The 21825-nt window shown below is 46.9% G+C and overlaps 1 protein-coding gene across 1 annotated transcript in view; it reads left to right on the forward strand.

Annotated features, from left to right (window-relative positions):
* Positions 1–21825, forward strand: part of mtmr9 (myotubularin related protein 9) — a 94940-nt gene that overhangs the window by 25653 nt on the left and 47462 nt on the right. The window contains exon 4 of the mRNA XM_038801038.1: positions 1528–1701. Coding sequence (XP_038656966.1) covers positions 1528–1701 — 174 coding nt within the window. The remainder of the gene's footprint in view (positions 1–1527; positions 1702–21825) is intronic.

Consider the following 21825-nt stretch of genomic DNA (forward strand, 5'->3'; position numbering starts at 1 on the left):
TTCAAAAAGCTTCTAGGTTTTGTATCATTTGGAAACTGAAAATTTCTCCTGCATACATCTAGATCATTGAGATATATCAGGAAAAGCAAGGATCCCAACACCAACTCCTGGGGAAAATGATTACAAACCTTCCTCCAGCCTGAAAAATATCTGTTAACCATACTCACTCTTTTTTCTATTACTCAGCCAATTCTGTATTCCAGTTTCCCTTACCCTTTTATTCCATGAGCTATGGAAGGAGGAAGTCCAAAAATGTGCGGGTGAGGTGGAATGGCCATGCTAAATTGCTCTTCGTGTCCAAAAAGGTTAAGTGGGGTTACTGGTTTACGGGGATAGGGTGGAGACATGGGCTTGAGTAGGGTGCTCTTTCCAAGGGCTGGTGCAGACTCGATGGGCCGAATGGCCTCCTTCTGCACTGTAAATTCTATGATTCTATAAATTCTCTCAAGTCTATTTCGTATCTAATACTGTTTTGGAGGTCCATGTGCACCAGATCAACAGCAGTACTCACTACAATCCTTTCTGTTACCTCTTCAGGGGAAAAGAAAAACTCCCAAGTCAGTTAAACATAATTTCCCTTAAGAAAGCAGAGAATTTACAATGCAGAAGGAGGCCATTCGGCCCATCGAGTCTGAGGCTCTTGGAAAGAGCACCCTACTTAAGCTCACATCTCAACCCTATCCCCATACCCCAGTAACCTCACCTTTTTGGACACTAAGGGCAGTTTATCATGGCTAATCCACCTAGCCTGCACATCTTTGGACTGTGGGAAGAAACCGGAGCACCCGGAGAAAACCCATGCAGACACAGGGAGAACGTGCAGACTCTGTATAGTGACCTAAGCCAGGAAGTGAACCTGGGACCCTGGAGCTGTGAAGCAACTGTGCTGCCCAATGTGTTACCGTGCTTGCTACCGTGCTGCCCATGTTCCTAATCAACCCACATTTTTCCATGTAATTAGTAATTCTATTCCAAATAATTGTTTCAAGAAGCTTCCCCACCATTGAAATAGGACTGGCTGGTCTTATCCTTGCTACCTTTTTGAGCAAGGGGTAATGTTTGCAATTTTCCAGTCCTTTGCAGTCTAGGGAAAACTGAAGGATTACAGCCAGTGCCCCTGTAATTTCCACCATCACTTCAGTATCCTTGGATGCATCTCATTTAGTCTTGGTGCCTTGTCAACTTTAATTACCGACAGTTTATCCAATACCACCAGCATCCAACAACAGAGTTACCCCCTCCTCACCATGGCCTGCGATACATCTGCATCCTTGATAAAGGCAGATGCAAAGTATTAATTTAACAACTCTGCCATATGCCCTGCCTCTGTGTATAATCCCTTTTAGGTCCTGAATCAGCCCTACTCCACCTTTGACCAGAATGCAGTATAAATTGTTATTCCCTTTGCAATTGGTATTCTTGAAAATCTGCCCTGATGAGTGCAAGACAAAAAGGTTTGCCATTGTGTCTCCGATGTGCCACAAGTTCTGCACTACCAAACTACTATATGCTCATTTCTCCTCTCAGACAGATGAATGGAGACTAAGCTACATCAATAAAGATTTCACTGTCTGCACCTCCTATCCTCCCATTGTCATCGTGCCAAAATCAATTGACGATGAGACTCTGAAAAAAGTTGCTACATTTCGTCAAGGTGGCCGCTTCCCTGTCCTCAGTTACTACCACAAAAAGAACGGAATGGTGAGTATGAAAGATGATAACGTTTTGTCTCGAATAGTAGTCTGGCAAATACTGTCATCTAGTGTTTTCTGTTAATATTTTTCATTTCTATTCATATACATAGGCTAAACTTTCAGGCTTTGTTAGGGATGTGTGTTGCAGGGTGCTTTAAGATCAGATTTCATTTATCTTTCATACTATACTTTGTGAAGTGCATTCGGATAGGGTCGGGGAGTTCGCGATTAAAAATGTATCAATGTTATGCCATGTAATTTCCATTGTACCTGAAGCTATCCTATACAAAGTAATTTCTTTTTTTTTAATATAATTTTTATTGGAATTTTTTTACAGAAAATATAAAACGTAACGACAAACAATGAAATGCAACAAAATAACCCATAATAACTGTATCACCCCCAGACTGTATCGACGCATGTATCCCATCCCCCACCCCCCCCCAACCCCAATGAACAACAGAAGAACTTAAAAATAAATTTAAATTAAATAAACAAACATAGTCATCGTCCGCCCCCCCCCCCCCCCCCCCACCTTTTCCCTCCCCCCCCCCCCCCGGGGTTGCTGCTGCTACTGTCCCCGTACCCTATCGTTGAGCCAGAAAGTCAAGAAAAGGTTGCCACCGCCTAAAGAACCCTTGTACCGACCCTCTCAGTGCGAATTTGATCTTCCCTAGCTTAATGAAACCCGCCATGTCATTGATCCAGGTCTCCACGCTTGGGGGCCTCGCATCCTTCCATTGTAGCAAGATCCTTCGCCGGGCTACTAGGGACGCAAAGGCCAGCACACCGGCCTCTTTCGCCTCCTGCACTCCCGGCTCTACCCCAACCCCAAAAAGCGCGAGTCCCCATCCTGGCTTGACCCTGGATCCCACCACCCTCGACACCGTCCTCGCCACCCCCTTCCAGAACTCCTCCAGTGCCGGGCATGCCCAGAACATATGGGCATGGTTTGCTGGACTCCCCGAGCACCTGACACACCTGTCTTCACCCCCAAAGAACCTACTCATCCTCGTCCCAGTCATGTGGGCCCGGTGCAGCACCTTGAATTGGATGAGGCTAAGCCGCGCACACGAGGAGGAAGAATTAACCCTCTCCAGGGCATCAGCCCATGTCCCGTCTTCGATCTGTTCCCCCAGTTCCCCCTCCCACTTAGCTTTCAGCTCCTCTACTGACGCCTCCTCCACCTCCTGCATAACCTTGTAGATATCAGATATCTTCCCCTCTCCGACCCAGCCCCCCAAAAGCACCCTGTCGCTCACCCCCCTCGCTAGAAGCGAAGGGAATCCCTCCACCTGCCGCCTAGCAAATGCCTTTACCTGCAGATACCTAAACATGTTCCCCGGGGGGAGCCCAAATTTCTCCTCCAACTCCCCCAGGCTCGCAAACCTCCCATCAATAAACAGGTCCCTCAGCTGTCTGATGCCCGCTCTGTACCAACCCTGAAATCCCCCATCAATGTTCCCTGGGACGAACCTATGGTTCCCCCTTAACGGAGCCTCCATCGAGCCCCCCACTTCTCCCCTATGTCGCCTCCACTGCCCCCAAATCTTGAGGGTAGCCGCCACCACCGGACTCGTGGTATACCTCGTAGGAGGGAGCGGCCACGGCGCCGTTACCAGGGCCCCCAGGCTTGTATCTCCACAGGACGCCCTCTCCATCCGTTTCCATGCTGCCCCCTCCCCCTCCATTACCCACTTGCGCACCATCGACACATTGGCCGCCCAATAATACCCCGAGAGATTGGGTAACGCCAGCCCCCCCCCCCCCCATCTCTACCCCGCTCCAAGAAGACCCTCTTCACCCTCGGGGTCCCATGCGCCCAAACAAAGCTCATGATGCTGCTAGTCACCCTTCTAAAAAAGGCCCTAGGGATAAAGATGGGCAAACACTGAAAAAGGAACAAGAACCTCGGGAGAACTGTCATTTTGACGGACTGCACTCTACCCGCCAACGATAGCGGCACCATGTCCCACCTTTTAAATTCCTCCTCCATCTGTTCCACCAGCCTGGTAAAATTAAGCTTATGGAGAGTCCCCCAACTCCTGGCCACCTGCACCCCCAGGTATCTGAAACTCTTCACTGCCCTCTTAAACGGGAGTCTCCCAATTCCCTCCTCCTGATCACCCGGGTGTACTACAAATACCTCACACTTGCCTAAATTTAACTTATAGCCCGAGAAGCCCCCAAATTCCGCTAACAGCTCCATCACCCCCGGCATTCCCCCTTCTGGATCCGCCACATACAACAGCAGGTCGTCCGCATACAGCGATACACGATGTTCCTCCCCACCCCGCACCAGACCCCTCCATTTCCCTGACTCCCTCAACGCCATAGCCAAAGGTTCAATCGCCAGTGCAAAGAGCAAGGGGGACAGGGGGCGCCCCTGCCTGGTCCCACGGTAGAGCCTAAAGTACTCCGATCTCCTTCCATTGGTAACTACACTTGCCATCGGAGCCGCGTAGAGCAGCCTCGCCCATTTGATGAATCCCTCCCCGAATCCAAACCGCTCCAGCACCTCCCACAGGTACCCCCACTCAACTCTATCAAACGCTTTCTCCGCATCCAGCGCCACCACTATCTCCGCCTCCCCCTCCACTGCCGGCATCATAATAACATTTAGCAGTCTCCGCACATTCGTGTTGAGCTGCCGTCCCTTGACAAATCCTGTCTGATCCTCGTGTATCACCCCTGGCACACAGTCCTCTATCCTGGTGGCCAGGATCTTCGCCAGCAACTTAGCGTCAACATTGAGGAGCGAGATAGGCCTGTATGATCCACACTGCAAGGGGATACAAAGTAATTTCTGAAAGACATTCGGTGACTTGGCCCCCGCAGCCTTCTCACAACATTGAGTTTAGCTTGTTAAAGATTGAGTTGGTGATTTCTTTTATCTCGATTTCTGCAAGTTGCTTCAATTAACTGCACACAGTCATGAACTTAATTATGCATTTGCTTTTAATTTCTAAAGCTCCATAGCATGCACTTTCATAAGCAAATTAAAGAATTTAAACAAAATGTGATATTGTTAATCATACTTGCACTAGAGAAAATAGCATACAAGATCATGTAGACTAATTCCCAAAGAACCCCCAAAACCACCTGCCATTGCTATTCCACTGTCTTCCCTGCTAGGCTCCTTTTCCAATCATCTCCCTCATGTCTTTGTAGTTACCCATATTTAATTGTGAGACCTTAACATCTGACTCCAGCTTCTCCCCCTCAAACTGCATGGTAAATTCTATCATATTGTGGTCACTACTCGCTTAGGGTTCCTTCATCTTAAGATCCCTCATCAAGTCTGCCTCTACACATCACCAAATCTAGAATTGCCTGTTCCCTCGTGGGTTCTACCACAAGCTGCTCCAAAAAATCATCTCTTTAACATTCCACAAATTCCTTTTCTTGGGATCCACTGCTAAGCTGATTTTCCCAGTCCACGTGCATATTGAAGTCATCCATGATTATTGTAATATTGCCTTTTCTATCTCCTGATTTATTTTCTACCCTACATCCTGACTACTGCTAGGCGGCCTGTACCTAACTCCCATCAGGAGTTACCTTTGCGATTCCTCAACTCTACCCACATGGATTATATGCCTTCTGATTCTATATCGCTTCTTGCTATTGATTTAACTTCATTCCTTACTAACAATGCAGCCCTGCCCCCTTTGTCAATCTGCCTGTCCTTTTGATAGGGCACATATCTTTGTATATTCAGAACCCAGCCCTGATCCCCTAGCAGCCACATCTGTGATGCCCATAGACATTGTACAGGCCAATTTCAATGTGTGCAACAAGCTCATTTACTTTGATGCCACTGGACATCTGTTGATCTGTCCCGTGCGCATATTTGCCAGTTCACTTTATGCCCTCATAATTGCTTTTATTTAAGATTAAGATATTACTTTTAAATGCACTGCTCTCCCTCAAATTGAATACAACAAGCATTAACCCCTCAACTCATAAAATTTAAGTATCACATATGCCGCCTTGACTGCCTTATTTACACATCAGTCTCCATCTGGATATGTACTCCAAAGCCCCTCTGTTCTGCTACACTTTACCATTCTAGTCCTGAGCCCAGTGGAAACACTCTTCCAGTCACAGAAAAACCCATCGATCATTATCCTTTACGTCCTTGTTATTCTCTGTTCTTCCAGTATGCTCGTTCCAGACTCCAGATTTCTGAGGATATATTTTGATCCTGTAAAATTAACCTGTGTGAAATGAAGTCCGTACTTTTGAATAATGCATGTTATAAACTGAAAGTAATGTGGCAGTTGCTTGTGTATGTATATAGGAAGCCTAAATATCAGCTTTTGACATGCAACAGATTTTCATGTATTTGTTAACCTATGCAAACACAAAGAGGCCTTGGTATAGTTGATAGAAAAAGAAATGAACAAACAATTTTCTGAAAAACGGACTAGCTTGCTAAGCTAAACCAGGTCCTCCGTTGACAAAAAGTCGTCCACACTCTAAACGTTAGCTCTCTTCTCTCTCCTCAGAAATTGATCAGTATTTTCTGTTTTTGTTTCAAATTCCAGCATCCACAGTCATTTGCTTTTATACTCCTACTGTTTTTAGGAAGAGATATAGAATCATAGAATTTACAGTGCAGAAGGAGGCTATTCGGCCCATCGAGTCTGCACCGGCCCCTGGAAAAGCACCCTACCCAAGCCCACATCTCCACCCTATCCCCATAACCCCACCTAATCTTTTTTTTTTGGATGCTAAGGGCAATTTATCATGGCCAATCCACTTAACCTGCATGTTTTTGGACAGTGGGAGGAAACCGGAGCACCCGGATGAAACCCATGCAGATACTGGGAGAACGAGCAGACTCCGCACAGACAGTGACTCAAGCCGGGAATCTAACATAAGAACTAGGAGCAGGAGTAGGCCATCTGGCCCCTCAAGCCTGCTCCACCATTCAATGAGATCATGGCTGATCTTTTGTGGACTCAGCTCCACTTTCCGGCCCAAACACCATAACCCTTAATCCCTTTATTCTTCAAAAAACTATCTATTTTTATCTTAAAAACATTTAATGAAGGAGCCTCTACTGCTTCACTGGGCAAGGAATTCCATAGATTCACAACCCTATGGATGAAGAAATTCCACCTAAACTCAGTCCTAAATCTACTTCCCCTTATTTTGAGGCTATGCCCCCTAGTTCTGCTTTCACCCGCCAGTGAAAACAACCTGCCCGCATCTATCCTATCTATTCCCTTTATAATTTTAAATGTTTCTATAAGATCCCCCCCCCCCCCCCCAAATCCTTCTAAATTCCAACGAGTACAGTCCCAGTCTACTCAACCTCTCCTCGTAATCCAACTCCTTTAGCTCTGGGATTAACCTAGTGAGTCTCCTCTGCACACCCTCCAGTGCCAGTACGTCCTTTCTCAAGTAAGGAGACCAGAACTGAACACACTACTCCAGGTGTGGCCTCACTAACACCTTATGCAATTGCAGCATAACCTCCCTAGCCTTAAACTCCATCCCTCTAGCAATGAAGGACAAAATTCCATTTGCTGCCTTAATCACCTGTCAACCAACTTTTTGTGACTCATGCCCAAGCACACCCAGGTCTCTCTGCACAGCAGCATGTTTTAATATTTTATCATTTAAATAATAATCCCATTTGCTGTTATTCCTACCAAAATGGATAACCTCACATTTGTCAACATTGTATTCCATCTGCCAGACCCTAGCCCATTCACTTAACCTATCCAAATCCCTCTGCAGACTTCCAGTATCCTCTGCACTTTTTGCTTTAGCACTCATCTTAGTGTCGTCTGCAAACTTGGACACATTGCCCTTGGTCCCCAACTCCAAATCATCTATGTAAATTGTAAACAATTGTGAGCCCAAAACAGATCCCTGAGGGACACCACTAGCTACTGATTGCCAACCAGAGAAACACCCATTAATCCCCACTCTTTGCTTTCTATTAATTAACCAATCCTCTATCCATGCTACTACTTTACCCTTTAATGTCATGCATCTTTATCTTATGCAGCAACCTTTTGTGTGGCACCTTGTCAAAGGCTTCCTGGAAATCCAGATATACCACATCTATTGGCTCCCCATTATCTACCGCACTGGTAATGTCCTCAAAAAATTCCACTAAATTAGTTAGGCACGACCTGCCCTTTATGAACCCATTCTGCGTCTGCCCAATGGGACAATTTCTATCCAGATGCCTCATTATTTCTTCCTTGATGATACATTCCAGCATCTTCCCTACTACTGAAGTTAAGCTCACTGGACTATAATTACCCGCTCTCTGCCTACCTCCTTTTTTAAACAGTGGTGTCACGTTTGCTAATTTCCAATCCGCCGGGACCACCCCAGAGTCTAGTGAATTTTAGTAAATTATTACTAGTGCATTTGCAATTTCCCTAGCCATCTCTTTTAGCACTCTGGGATGCATTCCATCAGGGCCAGGAGACTTGTCGACCTTTATCCCCAATAGCTTGCCCCATCACTACCTCCTTAGTGATAACAATCCTCTCAAGGTCCTCACCTGTCATAGCCTCATTTTCATCAGTCACTGGCATGTTATTTGAATCTTCCACTTGGAAGACTGACCCAAAAAACCTGTTCAGTTCCTCAGCTATTTCCTCATCTCCCATTATTAAAACTCCCTTCTCATCCTCTAAAGGACCAATATTTTCTTAGCCCCTCTTTTTTGCTTTATATATTTGTAGAAACTTTTACTATCTTTTTATATTCTGAGCAAGTTTACTCTCATAATCTATCTTACTCTTCTTTATAGCTTTTTTAGTAGCTTTCTGTTGCCCCCTCAAAGATTTCCCAGTCCTCTAGTCTCCCACTAATCTTTGCCACTTTGTATGCTTTTTCCTTCAATTTGATACTCTCCCTTATTTCCTTAGCTATCCACGGTCAATTTTCCCTCTTTCTACCGTCTTTCCTTTTTGTGGGTATAAACCTTTGCTGAGCACTGTGAAAAATCGCTTGGAAGGTTCTCCACTGTTCCTCAACTGTTCCACCATAAAGTCTTTGCTCCCAGTCTACCTTAGCTAGTTCTTCTCTCATCCCATTGTAATCTCCTTTGTTTAAACACAAAACACTAGTATTTGATTTTACCTTCTCACCCTCCATCTGTATTTTAAATTCCACCATATTGTGATCGCTCCTTCCGAGAGGATCCCTAACTATGAGATCATGAATCAATCCTGTCTCATTACACAGGACAAGATCTAGGACCGCTTCTTCCCTCGTAGGTTCCATTACATACTGTTCTAGGAATCCATTGCGGATACATTCTATAAACTCCTCCTCAAGGCTGCCTTGACCGACATGTAGATTAAAATCCCCCATGATAACTGCTGTACCATTTCTACATGCATCCGTTATTTCTTTGTTTATTGCCTGCCCCACCATAATGTTACTATTTGGTGGACTATAGACTACTTCTATCGGTGACTTTTTCGCCTTACTAGTCCTGATTTCCACCCAAATGAATTTAACCTTATCCTCCATAGCACCAATGTCATCCCTTACTATTGCCCGGATGTCATCCTTAAATAACAGAGCTCCCTTACCATCCTAACCTGGGGTCCTGGAGCTGTGAAGCAACTGTGCTACCCACTGGGCTATCGTGCTGCCATTATGTGATTTAATGAAACTCGTCATAGTTATGTGAAATTGAGATCCTTCGCAGATGCTCTAATTCTTGGCCAAACCTTCTAAAATTCAAATTGTGATTTATAAATCTTCTGGAAAATGAGTTATTCCAATAAATCTATCGGGGCGATGGCTGAAATTAAGTAAGCATCTATTTTAGTTTAATTACCAACACATGGCGTTTTATCATGTCTCTGTCTTTTTTAAGTGGAAATCAAGACTGAAACAGTTGTAAGTTTTCAGCTATAATGTCCCAGCAGGAGCTGGCAAGGTTTATTGTCTGCTGATCAAAAACTGTGAACAATAAAACAGCTTGCGCATTAAAAATGGGATGATCAGTCACTGAACTGAGATAGCTCCCTGCCCTTTCCTTTCATCTCACATTTCATTGCAACCAATTTGCTTCTTTCTGCAGACCAGACTAATATGTTCATTCTATAATTAGATGAGGATGCATTACTATTTCTGAACTTCTGCATCATAGCTATATTTTGTTAGATTTCCTGTTTTTTGAGCATGGGAATATAAAATGCAGGATCAACTTTGGAAGTCCTTTAAATATCATTATCTAATCATAATTCTGTAGCATAAAGTACAACACAATCAAATATATTTTTAGTTGTGTATTAATTGGTTACATCAGCCCTTGGTTGGTTGAGGGTGACCTGTTAGCTTGTATTACATTGAGAGTGGAGATACCTTTTCTTACAGAGAAGCTTTGACTCCAAACAATAATGTTCTTCTATCATAGAATAGGCATAATTTTTAAAAATGTTTTTATTGGTTTTTCACATTTTATACTTGACAAGCCGTTTTCTGTTTATATATTTCTAGCTCAAACGTTAAGTTACAGGTGTCATACCCGCGAGTGGTATTTTACAGAAAGCAGGCAGGATGTGGTATTAGATAATACAAAAAAAAAGAACCAAAAGAGATGCATGTTCCAGGAAAACTAGATTTAACGACAGTATTACTGCAAACCAAGAAGAAATTCAAAGTTACAGGACTCATTTATGGCCTTATGCGGTAACTTGTTTGCAACTCCAGTGGACAGTATTCATGTTGTTCATGGAATAACTTCAATCCTCCGTGTTAAAGCATCTTGCATTTCATAGAATCATAGAATTTACAGTGCAGAAGGAGGCTATTTGGCCCATGAGTTTGCACCGGCCCTTGGAAAGAGGACCCTACCCAAGCCCTCATCTCCAGCCTATCCCCATAACCCAGTAACCCCATCTAACCTTTTTGGATAGTTAAGGGCAATTTTAGCATGGCAAATCCACAACTTTGGATTGTGGAGGAAACCCACGCAGACATGGTGAGAACGTGCAGACTCCGGACACAGTGACTCAAGCCGAGAATCGAACCTGGGACACTGGAGCTGTGAAGCAACTGTGCTAATCACTGCTACTGTGCTGCCAATATAAGCCAGTCAGATGAACTTGTATTTTTAGATTTCCACAGACTTCTATTTTCCTTTTGTCATTCTAAAATGATCGCGTATCCAGGGCAAGCGGTGATGTGGTAGTATTATCACTTGACTAGTAATCGAGAGACCCAGAGCATTGGTCGGAGGACCCACGTTCGAATCGCACCATAGAACATGGAAGAAGTCTCATGATGACCTGAAATATTGCCATTAAAACCCCATCTGGTTCACTAATGTGGTTGATGTGGTTCATTCAATGCTTTCTGAAATGAACTAGCACTCAGTTCAAGGGCAATTAGGGATGGGTAATAAATGTCAGCGACACCCACAACCCCTGAATGAATTTCAAAAGTCAAAAAACCAAAAGTTACATTTGTGTTAGCCTTTATTATTGTGCTGTTGAAACAACGAGAAGTGCATCATGTGAGCCCCTTTGAAGTACAGCATCTGTTGTATAACTGTTTTTCAGTAACACTAAATAAATGGACAGCTGACCTGTTTTTTTGTCGTAATATTGGCTGAGTGAGGAATTCCGATGAACAGGCAGGTTTGTTTTGAACAGCGTCATCAGATTTAATGGCACCTGAAACTTGGAGCACGTTTTAGCAACCCAATCAAAGAAAAAAAAACACCCAAAGGTGCAGTGCAGAATATAAATTTGATTCTTTAATTAAATGGTAGGCATGTTTGACAAGGGTATTTGGGCCAGTTTTCTGTCATGTTTGCACACTGATATACCTATAACTGTCATTAAAAAAACAAAACAGGAGATTCAAATATGTGGATACTGGGAACTCAATGCTGCCAAGTGTAAATTTTACCAAACTTTGTTTCTTGAGCACCAGATAGGATTTAATCTGTAATATTTCATATTCCATCATGTTGCATAAATTGTTCGAGTGAACTAGTGTGACTTGCTATTGAGTGCCTCAACATTTGATTTCAAATGGCAATTACTGTTATTGAGACTTCCGGTGGCGGCGATGGCGTAGGAAGCCGCACATTTGGGAGCTCCCATTTTAAAAGGACTTTTCGGCTCTTTTTAGAGCCCAAAACGGACATTTTTCGACGTCTCCCGGTGGGAGAAGGTGTGCTGATCGACTTTCCCCACAGTCCATGACTCGAACTCGGAGTGGAAAGGGGGAAAAAACGGCAGCAGCTCCCCAGAAAAAACAGGGGAAGGAATCCAAGATGGTGGCCGGCGGAGCTCCAGAGGAGTGGAAGCAGTGGGCCCTGGAGCAACAAGCTGCTTTCCTGCGCTGTTTTGCAGACTTCAAGGCTGAGGTACTGAGCTCTCTGCAGGAAATGAACAAAAGGCTCTCGGAGATTCAGACGACCCAGGGTGCTGCAATCAAGGAGTTGCAGACGCAGGCCACTGAACGAGAGGAGGAGGCCGGGATCCTCGTGAGTAAGGTGGAGGGACACGAGGCACTCCACAAGAAGTCGCAGGAACGCTTGGAGGAGCTTGATCACCGCATGAGGCGGAAAAATCTGCGGATCTTGGGCCTTGCGGAGGGGCTGGAGGGGTCGGACCTGACAACCTACGTGGCTACGATGCTGAACTCGCTAGTGGGGGCCGGGTCTTTCCATCTGCCCTTGGAGCTGGAGGGAGCACATAGAGTACTGGCCAGGAGGCCTAAGGAGAATGAACCCCCGCGTGCGGTGCTGGTGAGGTTCCACCGGTTCAGTGATCGGGAGTGTGTGCTGCGCTGGGCCAAGAAGGTGAAGAGCAGCAATTGGGAGAATGAGGTAGTACGGATCTACCAGGATTGGAGTGCGGAGGTGGCTAAGCAGCAGTCCGGATTTAATCTGACGAAAGAGGTGCTTTACAAGAAAAAGATAAAGTTCGGAATGTTGCAACCCATGCGCCTGTGGGAAACTTATTCGGACCGGCATTATTATTTCGATTCCCCGGCGGAGGCGTGGGCCTTCGTGCAGACGGAGAATCTGGACTTGAGCTAGAGGTTGGGGGTTGTGGGGTCGGTTGTAATACTTTATTGCTGGATTCTGCTGTTGCTGTGTTCTCTTTGTTTGTACTTTTGCAATTTTTATATGGTTATTTATGGGGGTGTTGTTCTGTTATGTTTTTTTGCTGTGGGGCATTGTTTGAGTTTTGTATCTTGCGGGGGGGGGGTTGGGGGGGTTTGTTGTATTCTATGTCGGGTTGGGGGTATGGAGTGGGGCTGGTATTTGGGAGCTGCGTCAGAAGGGTGTGGTGCGGCAGTGCGAAAGCACGGGCTTTCCTCTGGTTTCCCGCACTGCGGGGCTGGGGGGTGGAGACGATGATGGGGAGAGGCGGGGCCTTAACTGGTTCTTCCCCACGCTGGAGCGGTGCCTGGAGGAGGGATAGATTGGGGGATGATCCCACTTTGGGAGGGGTCGGGTTATTGGCGGGAGTATCCGGGGTCAGCAGAAGTTAGCTGACCCACGGAAGTACAATGGAGGACGGTTCGCGGCTCGGAGGGTTCCTAGCCTGGGGGGAAGGGGAATACCGGGTTGCTGCTGGTAGGGTCAGGAAGGAGCTGGTGGGGGCTGGGGGGACAGAGGTGAGGTGTTGTCGCTGTGGGGACTGGGGCGGGCAGTCGACGGGTTATGGCTAGTCGAGGGGGGCGGGACGCCCTCTGATTCGGTTGGTCACCTGGAATGCGAGAGGATTGAATGGGCCGGTGAAGCGGCCGAGGGTACTTGCTCATCTGAAGGGGCTAAAGGCAGATGTGGCAATGCTTCAGGAAACGCACCTGAAGGTGGCGGACCAGGTCCGTCTGAGGAAGGGATGGGTGGGGCAGGTTTTCCACTCTGGGTTGGATGTGAAGAACTGGGGAGTAGCGATTCTGGTGGGGAAAAATGTGTCGTTTGAGGCATCGGAGGCGGACAAGGGGGGTAGGTATGTTATGGTTAGGGGCAGGCTACAAGGAGAGAAGGTGGTACTTGCTAGTGTGTATGCCCCAAATTGGGACAATGCGGGCTTTATGAGGCGTATGTTGGGACGGGTCCCGGATCTGGAGGTGTGAGGTCTGATCATGGGGGGGACTTCAATACGGTGTTGGATCCTTCACTGGATCGGTCCAGCTCTAGGATGGGTAGGAGGCCGGCGGCGGCCAAGGTACTGAGAGGGTTTATGGACCAGATGGATGGGGTGGATCCATGGAGGTTTGTGAGGCCGAGGGCACGGGAGTACTCTTTCTTCTCCCACGTACATAGGGTCTACTCTCGGATAGACTTCTTCGTGGTGAGTAGGGGACTGATTCCGAGAGTGGAGGAGGCCGAGTATTCGGCCATTGCAATCTCCGACCACGCTCCGCTTTGGATAGAGTTGGAGATAGGGGAGGTGCGGGACCAGCGCCCGTTGTGGCGGTTGGATGTGGGGTTGTTGGCGGAGGAGGAGGTGTGTAGGAGGGTCCGGGCAAGTATTGAGGGGTACCTCGAGGTGAATGATACGGGGGAGGTTCAGGTGGGGGTGGTCTGGGAAGCCCTGAAGGCAGTGATTCGTGGGGAGCTGATATCCATCCGGGCACACAGGGAGAGGCGTGAGATGGATAGACTGGTGGGAAAGATGCTGGAGGTAGACAGGAGGTCCGCAGAGGCACCAGAGGAGGGATTGTTGGGGGAGAGGCGCAGCCTGCAGGCTAAATTTGGTTTGCTGACCACTAGAAAGGCGGAGGCACAGTGGAGGAAGGCACAAGGGGCAGTGTACGAACATGGTGAAAAGGCGAGTAGGATGCTCGCTCATCAGCTCCGCAAGTGGGATGCGGCTAAGGAAATTGCTGGAGTGAGAGACGAGTGGGAATGTGGTGCGGAAGGGGGTAGAGGTGAATGAGGTCTTCAAGGACTTTTACGGGGAACTGTACCGGTCGGAGCCAACGGGGGAGAGGAGGGGAATGGAGAGGTTCCTCGACGGGCTTTCTTTCCCGAAGGTGCAGGAGGAGCAGGTGGAGGGGTTGGGTGCGCCAATTGAGCTGGAGGAGCTAGTTAAGGGGATCGGGCAGATGCAGTCGGGGAAGGCACCGGGGCCGGATGGGTTCCCGGTGGAATTTTATAAAAAGTTTGTGGACCTAGTGGGCCACTTGCTGGTGCGGACATTTAATGAAGCGTGGGAAGGGGGGACTTTGCCCCCGACGATGTCGCGGGCGCTGATCTCGTTGATTTTAAAGAGGGACAAGGACCCCCAGCAGTGTGGTTCATGTGTGGTTCATACAGGCCCATATCTCTCCTCAACATAGATGCCAAGGTGCTGGCAAAAATCCTGGCCACCAGGATAGAGGACTGTGTGCCAGGGGTTGTACACGAGGACCAGACAGGTTTTGTGAAGGGAAGGCAGCTGAACACGAATGTGTGGAGATTGTTGAATGTCATCATGATGCCGGCGATTGAGGGGGAGGCTGAGATAGTGGTGGCGCTGGATGCGGAGAAGGCCTTCGATAGAGTGGAGTGGGGGTACTTATGGGAGGTGTTGGGGAGGTTTGGATTTGGTGAAGGGTTCATTAGATGGGTACGGCTGCTATATGAGGCCCCGATGGCGTGCGTAGCCACGAATGGGAGGAGGTCGGAGTACTTCCGGCTTTACCGAGGGACCAGGCAGGGTTGCCCCCTGTCCCCCTTGTTGTTTGCACTGGCAATCGAGGCGATGGCGTTGAGGGATTCAGAGAGGTGGAGAGGAACATAGGGTGTCGTATGCCGATGACCTGTTACTGTATGTGGCGGACCCGGTGGGAGGGATGCCGGGGGTGATGGAGCTGCTCGCTGAGTTTGGGACCTTTTCAGGTTATAAACTAAATTTAGGCAAGAGCGAGGTGTTTGTGGTGCACCCTGGAGACCAGGAGGAAGGAATTGGTAGGCTCCCGCTTAGGCGGGCAGGGGAGAGCTTTTGGTACCTGGGGGTTCAGGTGGCCAGGGACTGGGAGACTCTTCACAAACATAATTTCACCAAACTTGTAGACCAGATGGAGGAGGAGTTCAAGAGGTGGGACATGCTGCCATTGTCGTTGGCGGGGAGGGTGCAGTCCGTCAAAATGACGGTGCTTCCGAGGTTCTTGTTCCTCTTTCAGTGCCTGCCCATCTTTATCCCCAGGGCCTTCTTTAGGAGAGTGACTAGCAGTATTTTGAGTTTTGTGTGGGCACAAGAGACTCCGAGAGTGAAGAGGGTGTTCCTGGAGCGAGGGAGGGATAGAGGCGGGCTGGCACTGCCCAACCTTCTGGGGTACTATTGGGTGGCCAATATGTCAATGGTGCATAAATGGGTGATGGAGGGGGGAGGAGCGGCATGGAAAAGAATGGAGATGGCGTCATGTAGAGGTACGAGCCTGGGTGCCATGGTAATGGCACCGTTGCCGCTCTCCCCTAAGAGGTTTACCACGAGCCCGGTGGTGGCGGCGACCCTAAGAATCTGGGGACAGTGGAGACGGCATAGGGGGGGAAACAGGGGGCTCGATGGAGGCTCCATTGGGTGGCAATCATCGGTTCATCCCAGGGAACGGGGATGGGGGATTTAGGGGGTGGCAAAGGGTGAGCATCAGTAAATTGAGGGACCTGTTTATTGACGGGAGGTTTGCGGGCCTGGGGGAACTGGAAGATAAATTTGGGCTTCCCCAAGGGAACATGTTCAGATACTTGCAGGTAAAGGCGTTTGCTAGGCGTCAGGTAGAGGGATTCCCTTTGCTGCCCTTGCGGGGGACGATGGACAGAGTGCTTTCGGGGGGGGGGGGGTCAGAGAGGGGAAGGTGTCTGACATCTATAAGGTGATGCAGGAGGTGGATGAGTCGTCAGTTCAGGAGCTGGGGGCTAAATGGGAGGAGGACCTCGGGGAGCAGATGCCTTGGAGAGAGTCAACTTGGAGAGAGTCAACTCTTCCTCCTCATGTGCGAGGCTTAGTCTCATCCAATTTAAGGTGCTGCACCGGGCCCACATGTCCGGGACTAGGATGAGTAGGTTCTTTGGGGGTGAGGACAGGTGCACCAGATGTTCGGGGAGTCCAGCGAACCACGCCCGTATGTTCTGGGCATGCCCAGCACTGGAAGAATTCTGGAAGGGGGTGGCGGGGACGGTGTCGAGGGTGGTTGGATCCAGGGACAAACCAGGGTGGGGACTTGCAATTTTTGGAGTTGCGGTAGAGCCGGGAGTGCAGGAGGCGAAAGAGGCCGGTGTTGTGGCCTTTGCGTCCCTAGTAGCCCGACGAAGGATCTTGCTACAGTGGAAGGATGCGAGGCCCCCAAGTGTGGAGACCTGGATCAGTGACATGGCGAGATTTATAAAATTGGAAAGGGTCAAATTTGCCCTGAGAGGATCAATACAAGGGTTCTATAAACGATGGCAGCCTTTTCTGGACTTCCTGGCTCAAAGATGGGTTTCTTGGTTAATAGCAGCAGCAACCTGGGGAGGGGGGAGGAGGGGTGTAAGGGGGGGGGGGGGTGTTCCTTCTTGTAGTTTCTATTATGTAACTTAATATTGTGTTAATTTGCGTTGTTAAAATGCTGTGTTCACGGAGGTTGGGCGGATGTTTATGATTGCTAATATTATTGTTATTTTTGGTATTTTATTATGGTTCGTTGTTGTATAAATTCAAAATTTTTAAAAAAAGAATTACTGTTATTGAATTCTACAGTCATTACAACTCTTCCTTTACAGTGGTTGGTGAAGGCCAGTTCAATGTGACCTGTATAAATTATTAGTATGCTTGTATAGTTTCTCTGCATGGACTTCTACCTAAAACATTGTAAAGTAACAGCAGCACAAACTAGTTGCAGTCACCAGTTATAAACATGTTGGCTGGTAGCTGCTGTAAGCTCAAAGTGTCAAGCAGTTCCATTGCACAAGTGTTGTGCAATTAATATTTTGACAGCACTGTACAACTCTGAATATTTTAGTGTCTGTAGACATTTTCCTTTGTACAGAGTTGAAATATTGAGTGATTTATTTTAAACAGTTTATTTTGATTAGTCCAATTCTTTTGTTCTTATTTGGTTTTCTTCCGTAAAGTGAGAATAAGTTGCTTCCCAAAGTGGTGAAATTTCCTGTGGGATAGGAAGAGAAATGGCATGGGAAACTATGCCCATATTGCCAACTTCTGTTTATGCTTAAAATCCAATCTCATTCACTTGTTGCCGGAATGTAAAATCATTGTGCAGTGAGGGAAGATCGCAGTAAGTGGATTCTCCACCCCGCCGCGTCACGTTTCTATTTAACCCCGCTGGGAGGGTGCTCCGTTATGCCAGCCGGTCAATGGGGTTTCTCAGTGTGGGGCAGATTTAAAGAATATACAATTGTGGTAGCACTTCAGTTTTTAACATGACTTGAAATGAAGCTATGAAGTATAGTCGAAGGAGGTGAAGATAGATTTTGTTTTTGTTTAACTGCCTAAAAATAAGAAAACACTAGAAAAATAATTCTATTGCTGTATTTAAAATCCTTTGCTTAATTAAACACCCATTGGGCAGCACGTTAGCACAAATTGATCGCACTGTGGCTTCACAGCGCCAGGGTCCCAGGTTCCATTCCCCGCTGGGTCACTGTCTGTGCAGAGTCTGCACGTTCTCCCTGTATCTGCATGGGTTTCCTCCCACAGTCCAAAGACGTGCAGGTTAGGTGGATTGGCCATGATAAATTGCCCTTGGTGACAAAAAAGGTTAGGAGGAGTTATTGGGTTACGGGAATAGGGTGGAAGTGAGGGCTTAAGTGGGTTGGTGCAGACTCGATGGACCGAATGGCCTTCAGCACTGTATGGTCTATGTCTATACCAGTGTAATCGAAGGAACTGTATATGTATGCCTCTTTAACATAAGAACATAAGAACTAGGAGCAGGAGTAGGCCATCTGGCCCCTCGAGCCTGCTCCGCCATTCAATTAGATTATGGCTGATCTTTTGTGGACTCAGCTCCACATGGAAGCTATAATAGCTCCATGATGGAACTATTATAGCAAACCAGGGAGCGATTGAGTAGGGATTGATATACAGGGGTATTAGCATAAAATGGAAGAAGAAATTTGAGCAAGGCATAACTGGGTGTAAAACCCACTTGCATTTGTGTTTGCTCAATCTTTTACCCAGAATATTTCCTTTACAACCAGATTATGCATATTTCTGGGAGCAAATTGTTAAGAGATCCAAATTTACATTGTTGGCAGGTGGAGGTTGGGAACCACAGGTCCTGACATTCTGTGCGTTTCTGAACATATGCGGATTGGGAGTGAACTGCGTGTGCATAGTCCCAACATTTGGAGTTCCTCAGACCAAGTCCCAGCTCATCTGTGTGCAAGAAGAAAGCACGAAAACCCAATCACTGAAACCAGAATGGGATGCCATCACAAGGAGTTCAAGGGCAGGAGACATTGACCCAGGGTGAGAACACAGAGAGAGAGGGAGAACTGGGGAAGGAGTCACTAATTGGAACCACTGGGGGAGAAGCAAAGAAACAGGCTCCAATCAGTAACAGGGCTGTGGTTGGCAAGCTTCAAGTAATGAGGGGTTTACAAAAGGCAGCAGAGATTAGGTGACTCAGTGCTGTTGACTGCTGCGTATAGATGACCTTTTAGAACAGCAGTATTCTGCTTAGCGTGGCGGAAGAACTCATTTGCTTGAGTTGGTGCGAGAATGCAGATCGGGAATCAATGGGGATGCAGTCCTCGGAGACGAGTTTGAAACCTTGGTTGGTGAGCAGTCGCTGAGGCAGTCTGAGATGGAATGACGTTTAGAGGATTTCAGAGGTCAGATCTTCAACAGTGAAGACTAGAATGTGTGCGAGAGAGACACAGTTTTAAGATCGGTTGACTCAAGTGGTCACTAATGTCTGGGTGACTTGCTGGGAAACCCGTGGGATCCGTCTTGGTCGCATATGCTGTTTATTGTGAGTGTGGTGTGTTCAAACACAGTTTGCATTAACCCTGAATGTTAGAGTACAAGATAGATATTATAAATTATTTTGTTTCATTTGCTGTGTACTTTGAAGTTTTTTTTTGTTCAGATGCAGTGGAGTCTTGTGGCTTTATTATTTTAATAAATACCTTGGATATCAAACTATATCTACTTTAAACAAAAAGTTACTGGCCCCTAACTGAATCATACTGAAATCTCAGGGATTTGGTCCTAGATCACCATAAAATGTGCAGGAGATTTCACCCCTCCAAATACTGTTAAACAGATTACATGAACATTTATTTTGGCACAGTTCATGGAGAGCCCTAATTCTGGTTTGCAGTTTCTGATTTTCCCATTTGTGTAATAAAGAAAATTGTGAAACTAGTACAAACAGGCCTTGCAAATATATCCGTTACACTATTTACCCACTACATTTACAAAACATACCTTTTTGAGTAACATTCTTCTTCCCTTCTCCATTATCTAGATCATGCATATTTCTGGGAACAAAATAATATTTTATCTGATTCAAAAGCCAATTAGGAATTGGAAATGGGATGATTTGCTGATGCTTTTGAGAGATTTTGCTTGGTCAGAGGTGTTGAGAGCATTGTAGTTGTGGTCCTGGGACTTGTATTAATTTGGCATTGTATGTGGACTGCTGTATTGGGATATTCACTAATTTGTGGTTCCTCTGACTTTCTTGAGGAGTGATCTATCTTTTGTATGGAGGGTGTCTGAATTATGTGGTATTCCAGAAATTGCTTAGACTGAGTGATATTTCGCAAGTTCAAAGTAAAATCAAGTTTATCTTAGTATATGTAGCAGATGTTTTATCACAGCCATGTCGGTTAAAAGAGTGCTGGACTTGCCGGTGGCGGCCATGAAGTAGTAGGTCGCACATTTGGTGGCTCCCGCTCCGGTTGGACCTTTGGACCTTTCTTTTCCCCGATTTATTTATTTATTTATTTATTACTTTTTTTTTTAGTTTTATTTTCTTTCTCGGATTTTACTTGGAAAATTGATAGTCGACACGACTGTTGGGAGTTCCACACCAGTGCATGGAGAGGCGGACCAGGAGTGCTCGCAAAGGAAGAAATAGGCGAACAGAGAAGCCCACGACCAGGCTGATCGCATGGAACGTTAAGAGGGCTAAATTGGCCGGTCAAGAGAGCACGCACGTTTGAGGGGATTGAAGGCAGACATGGCAATATTACAGGAGATGTATCTTGGGGTAACCGATCAGACTACATTAAGGAGGGGATGGGTCAAGCAGGTATTTCACTCAGGGCTGGGCTCGAAGACTAGAGGGGTCGCAATCCTAATTAATAAGCGAGTGTCATTCTAGGCGAGGAGGATAGTTGTGGATGTGGTTGGCCGGTACATCATGGTTAGTGGGAAGCTGGAAGGGTTGCCGGTGGTACTCGTGAATGTGTCCGTGCCAAATTGGGATGATGTGGAGTTCAGAAGGAGGATATTGGGGAAGATCCCGGACCTGGACTCGCACAAGTTGGTCATGAGGAGGGGGGGAGACTTCAACACAGTCATTGACCCAAGGCTAGACCGGTCGAGCTCAAGGACAGACAGAGTGCCACAATGGCAAAGGGGTTTATGGAGCAGATGGGGGAGTGGACCCTTGGAGGTTTGGGCGGCTGAGAATGAAGGAGTTATTTTTCTACTCGTGTGCATAAAGTTGCTTGTAGTTGCTATCCATATCCTATGCAATGTGGAAAATTACCCAGGTAGTTTATGTGCAAAGAAAGCAGAACAAATCCAACCTGGCCAATTCCCGCCTCATCGGTCTACTCAAGTGATGGAAGGGTTCATCAACATCACTATCAAGTGGCATATCATTCAGCAAAATCCTGCTCACTAATGCTCAGTTTTGGATCAGCCAGGACCACTCTGCTCTTGACCTCACTACAGCTTTGGCTCAAACATGGACAGAAGAGCTGAACTCCAGAGGCGAGGTGATGATGACTGCACTTGGCATAAAGGCAGCGTTTGGCCAAGTGTGGCATCAAGGGGCATTGACAAAACTGTTGTCAATGGGAATCGGGTCAATTCTCCACTGGTTGGAGTCATATCGAGCATAGAGGAAGATAGCTGTGCTTGTTGGAGGCTAATCAACTCGGCTCCAGGACATCACTGCAGGCGTTCCTCCGGGTAGTATCCTAAGCCCAACCATCTTCAGCTGC

Source organism: Scyliorhinus canicula, chromosome 6 (assembly GCF_902713615.1).
Source record: "Scyliorhinus canicula chromosome 6, sScyCan1.1, whole genome shotgun sequence".
Classification (NCBI taxonomy): domain Eukaryota; kingdom Metazoa; phylum Chordata; class Chondrichthyes; order Carcharhiniformes; family Scyliorhinidae; genus Scyliorhinus; species Scyliorhinus canicula.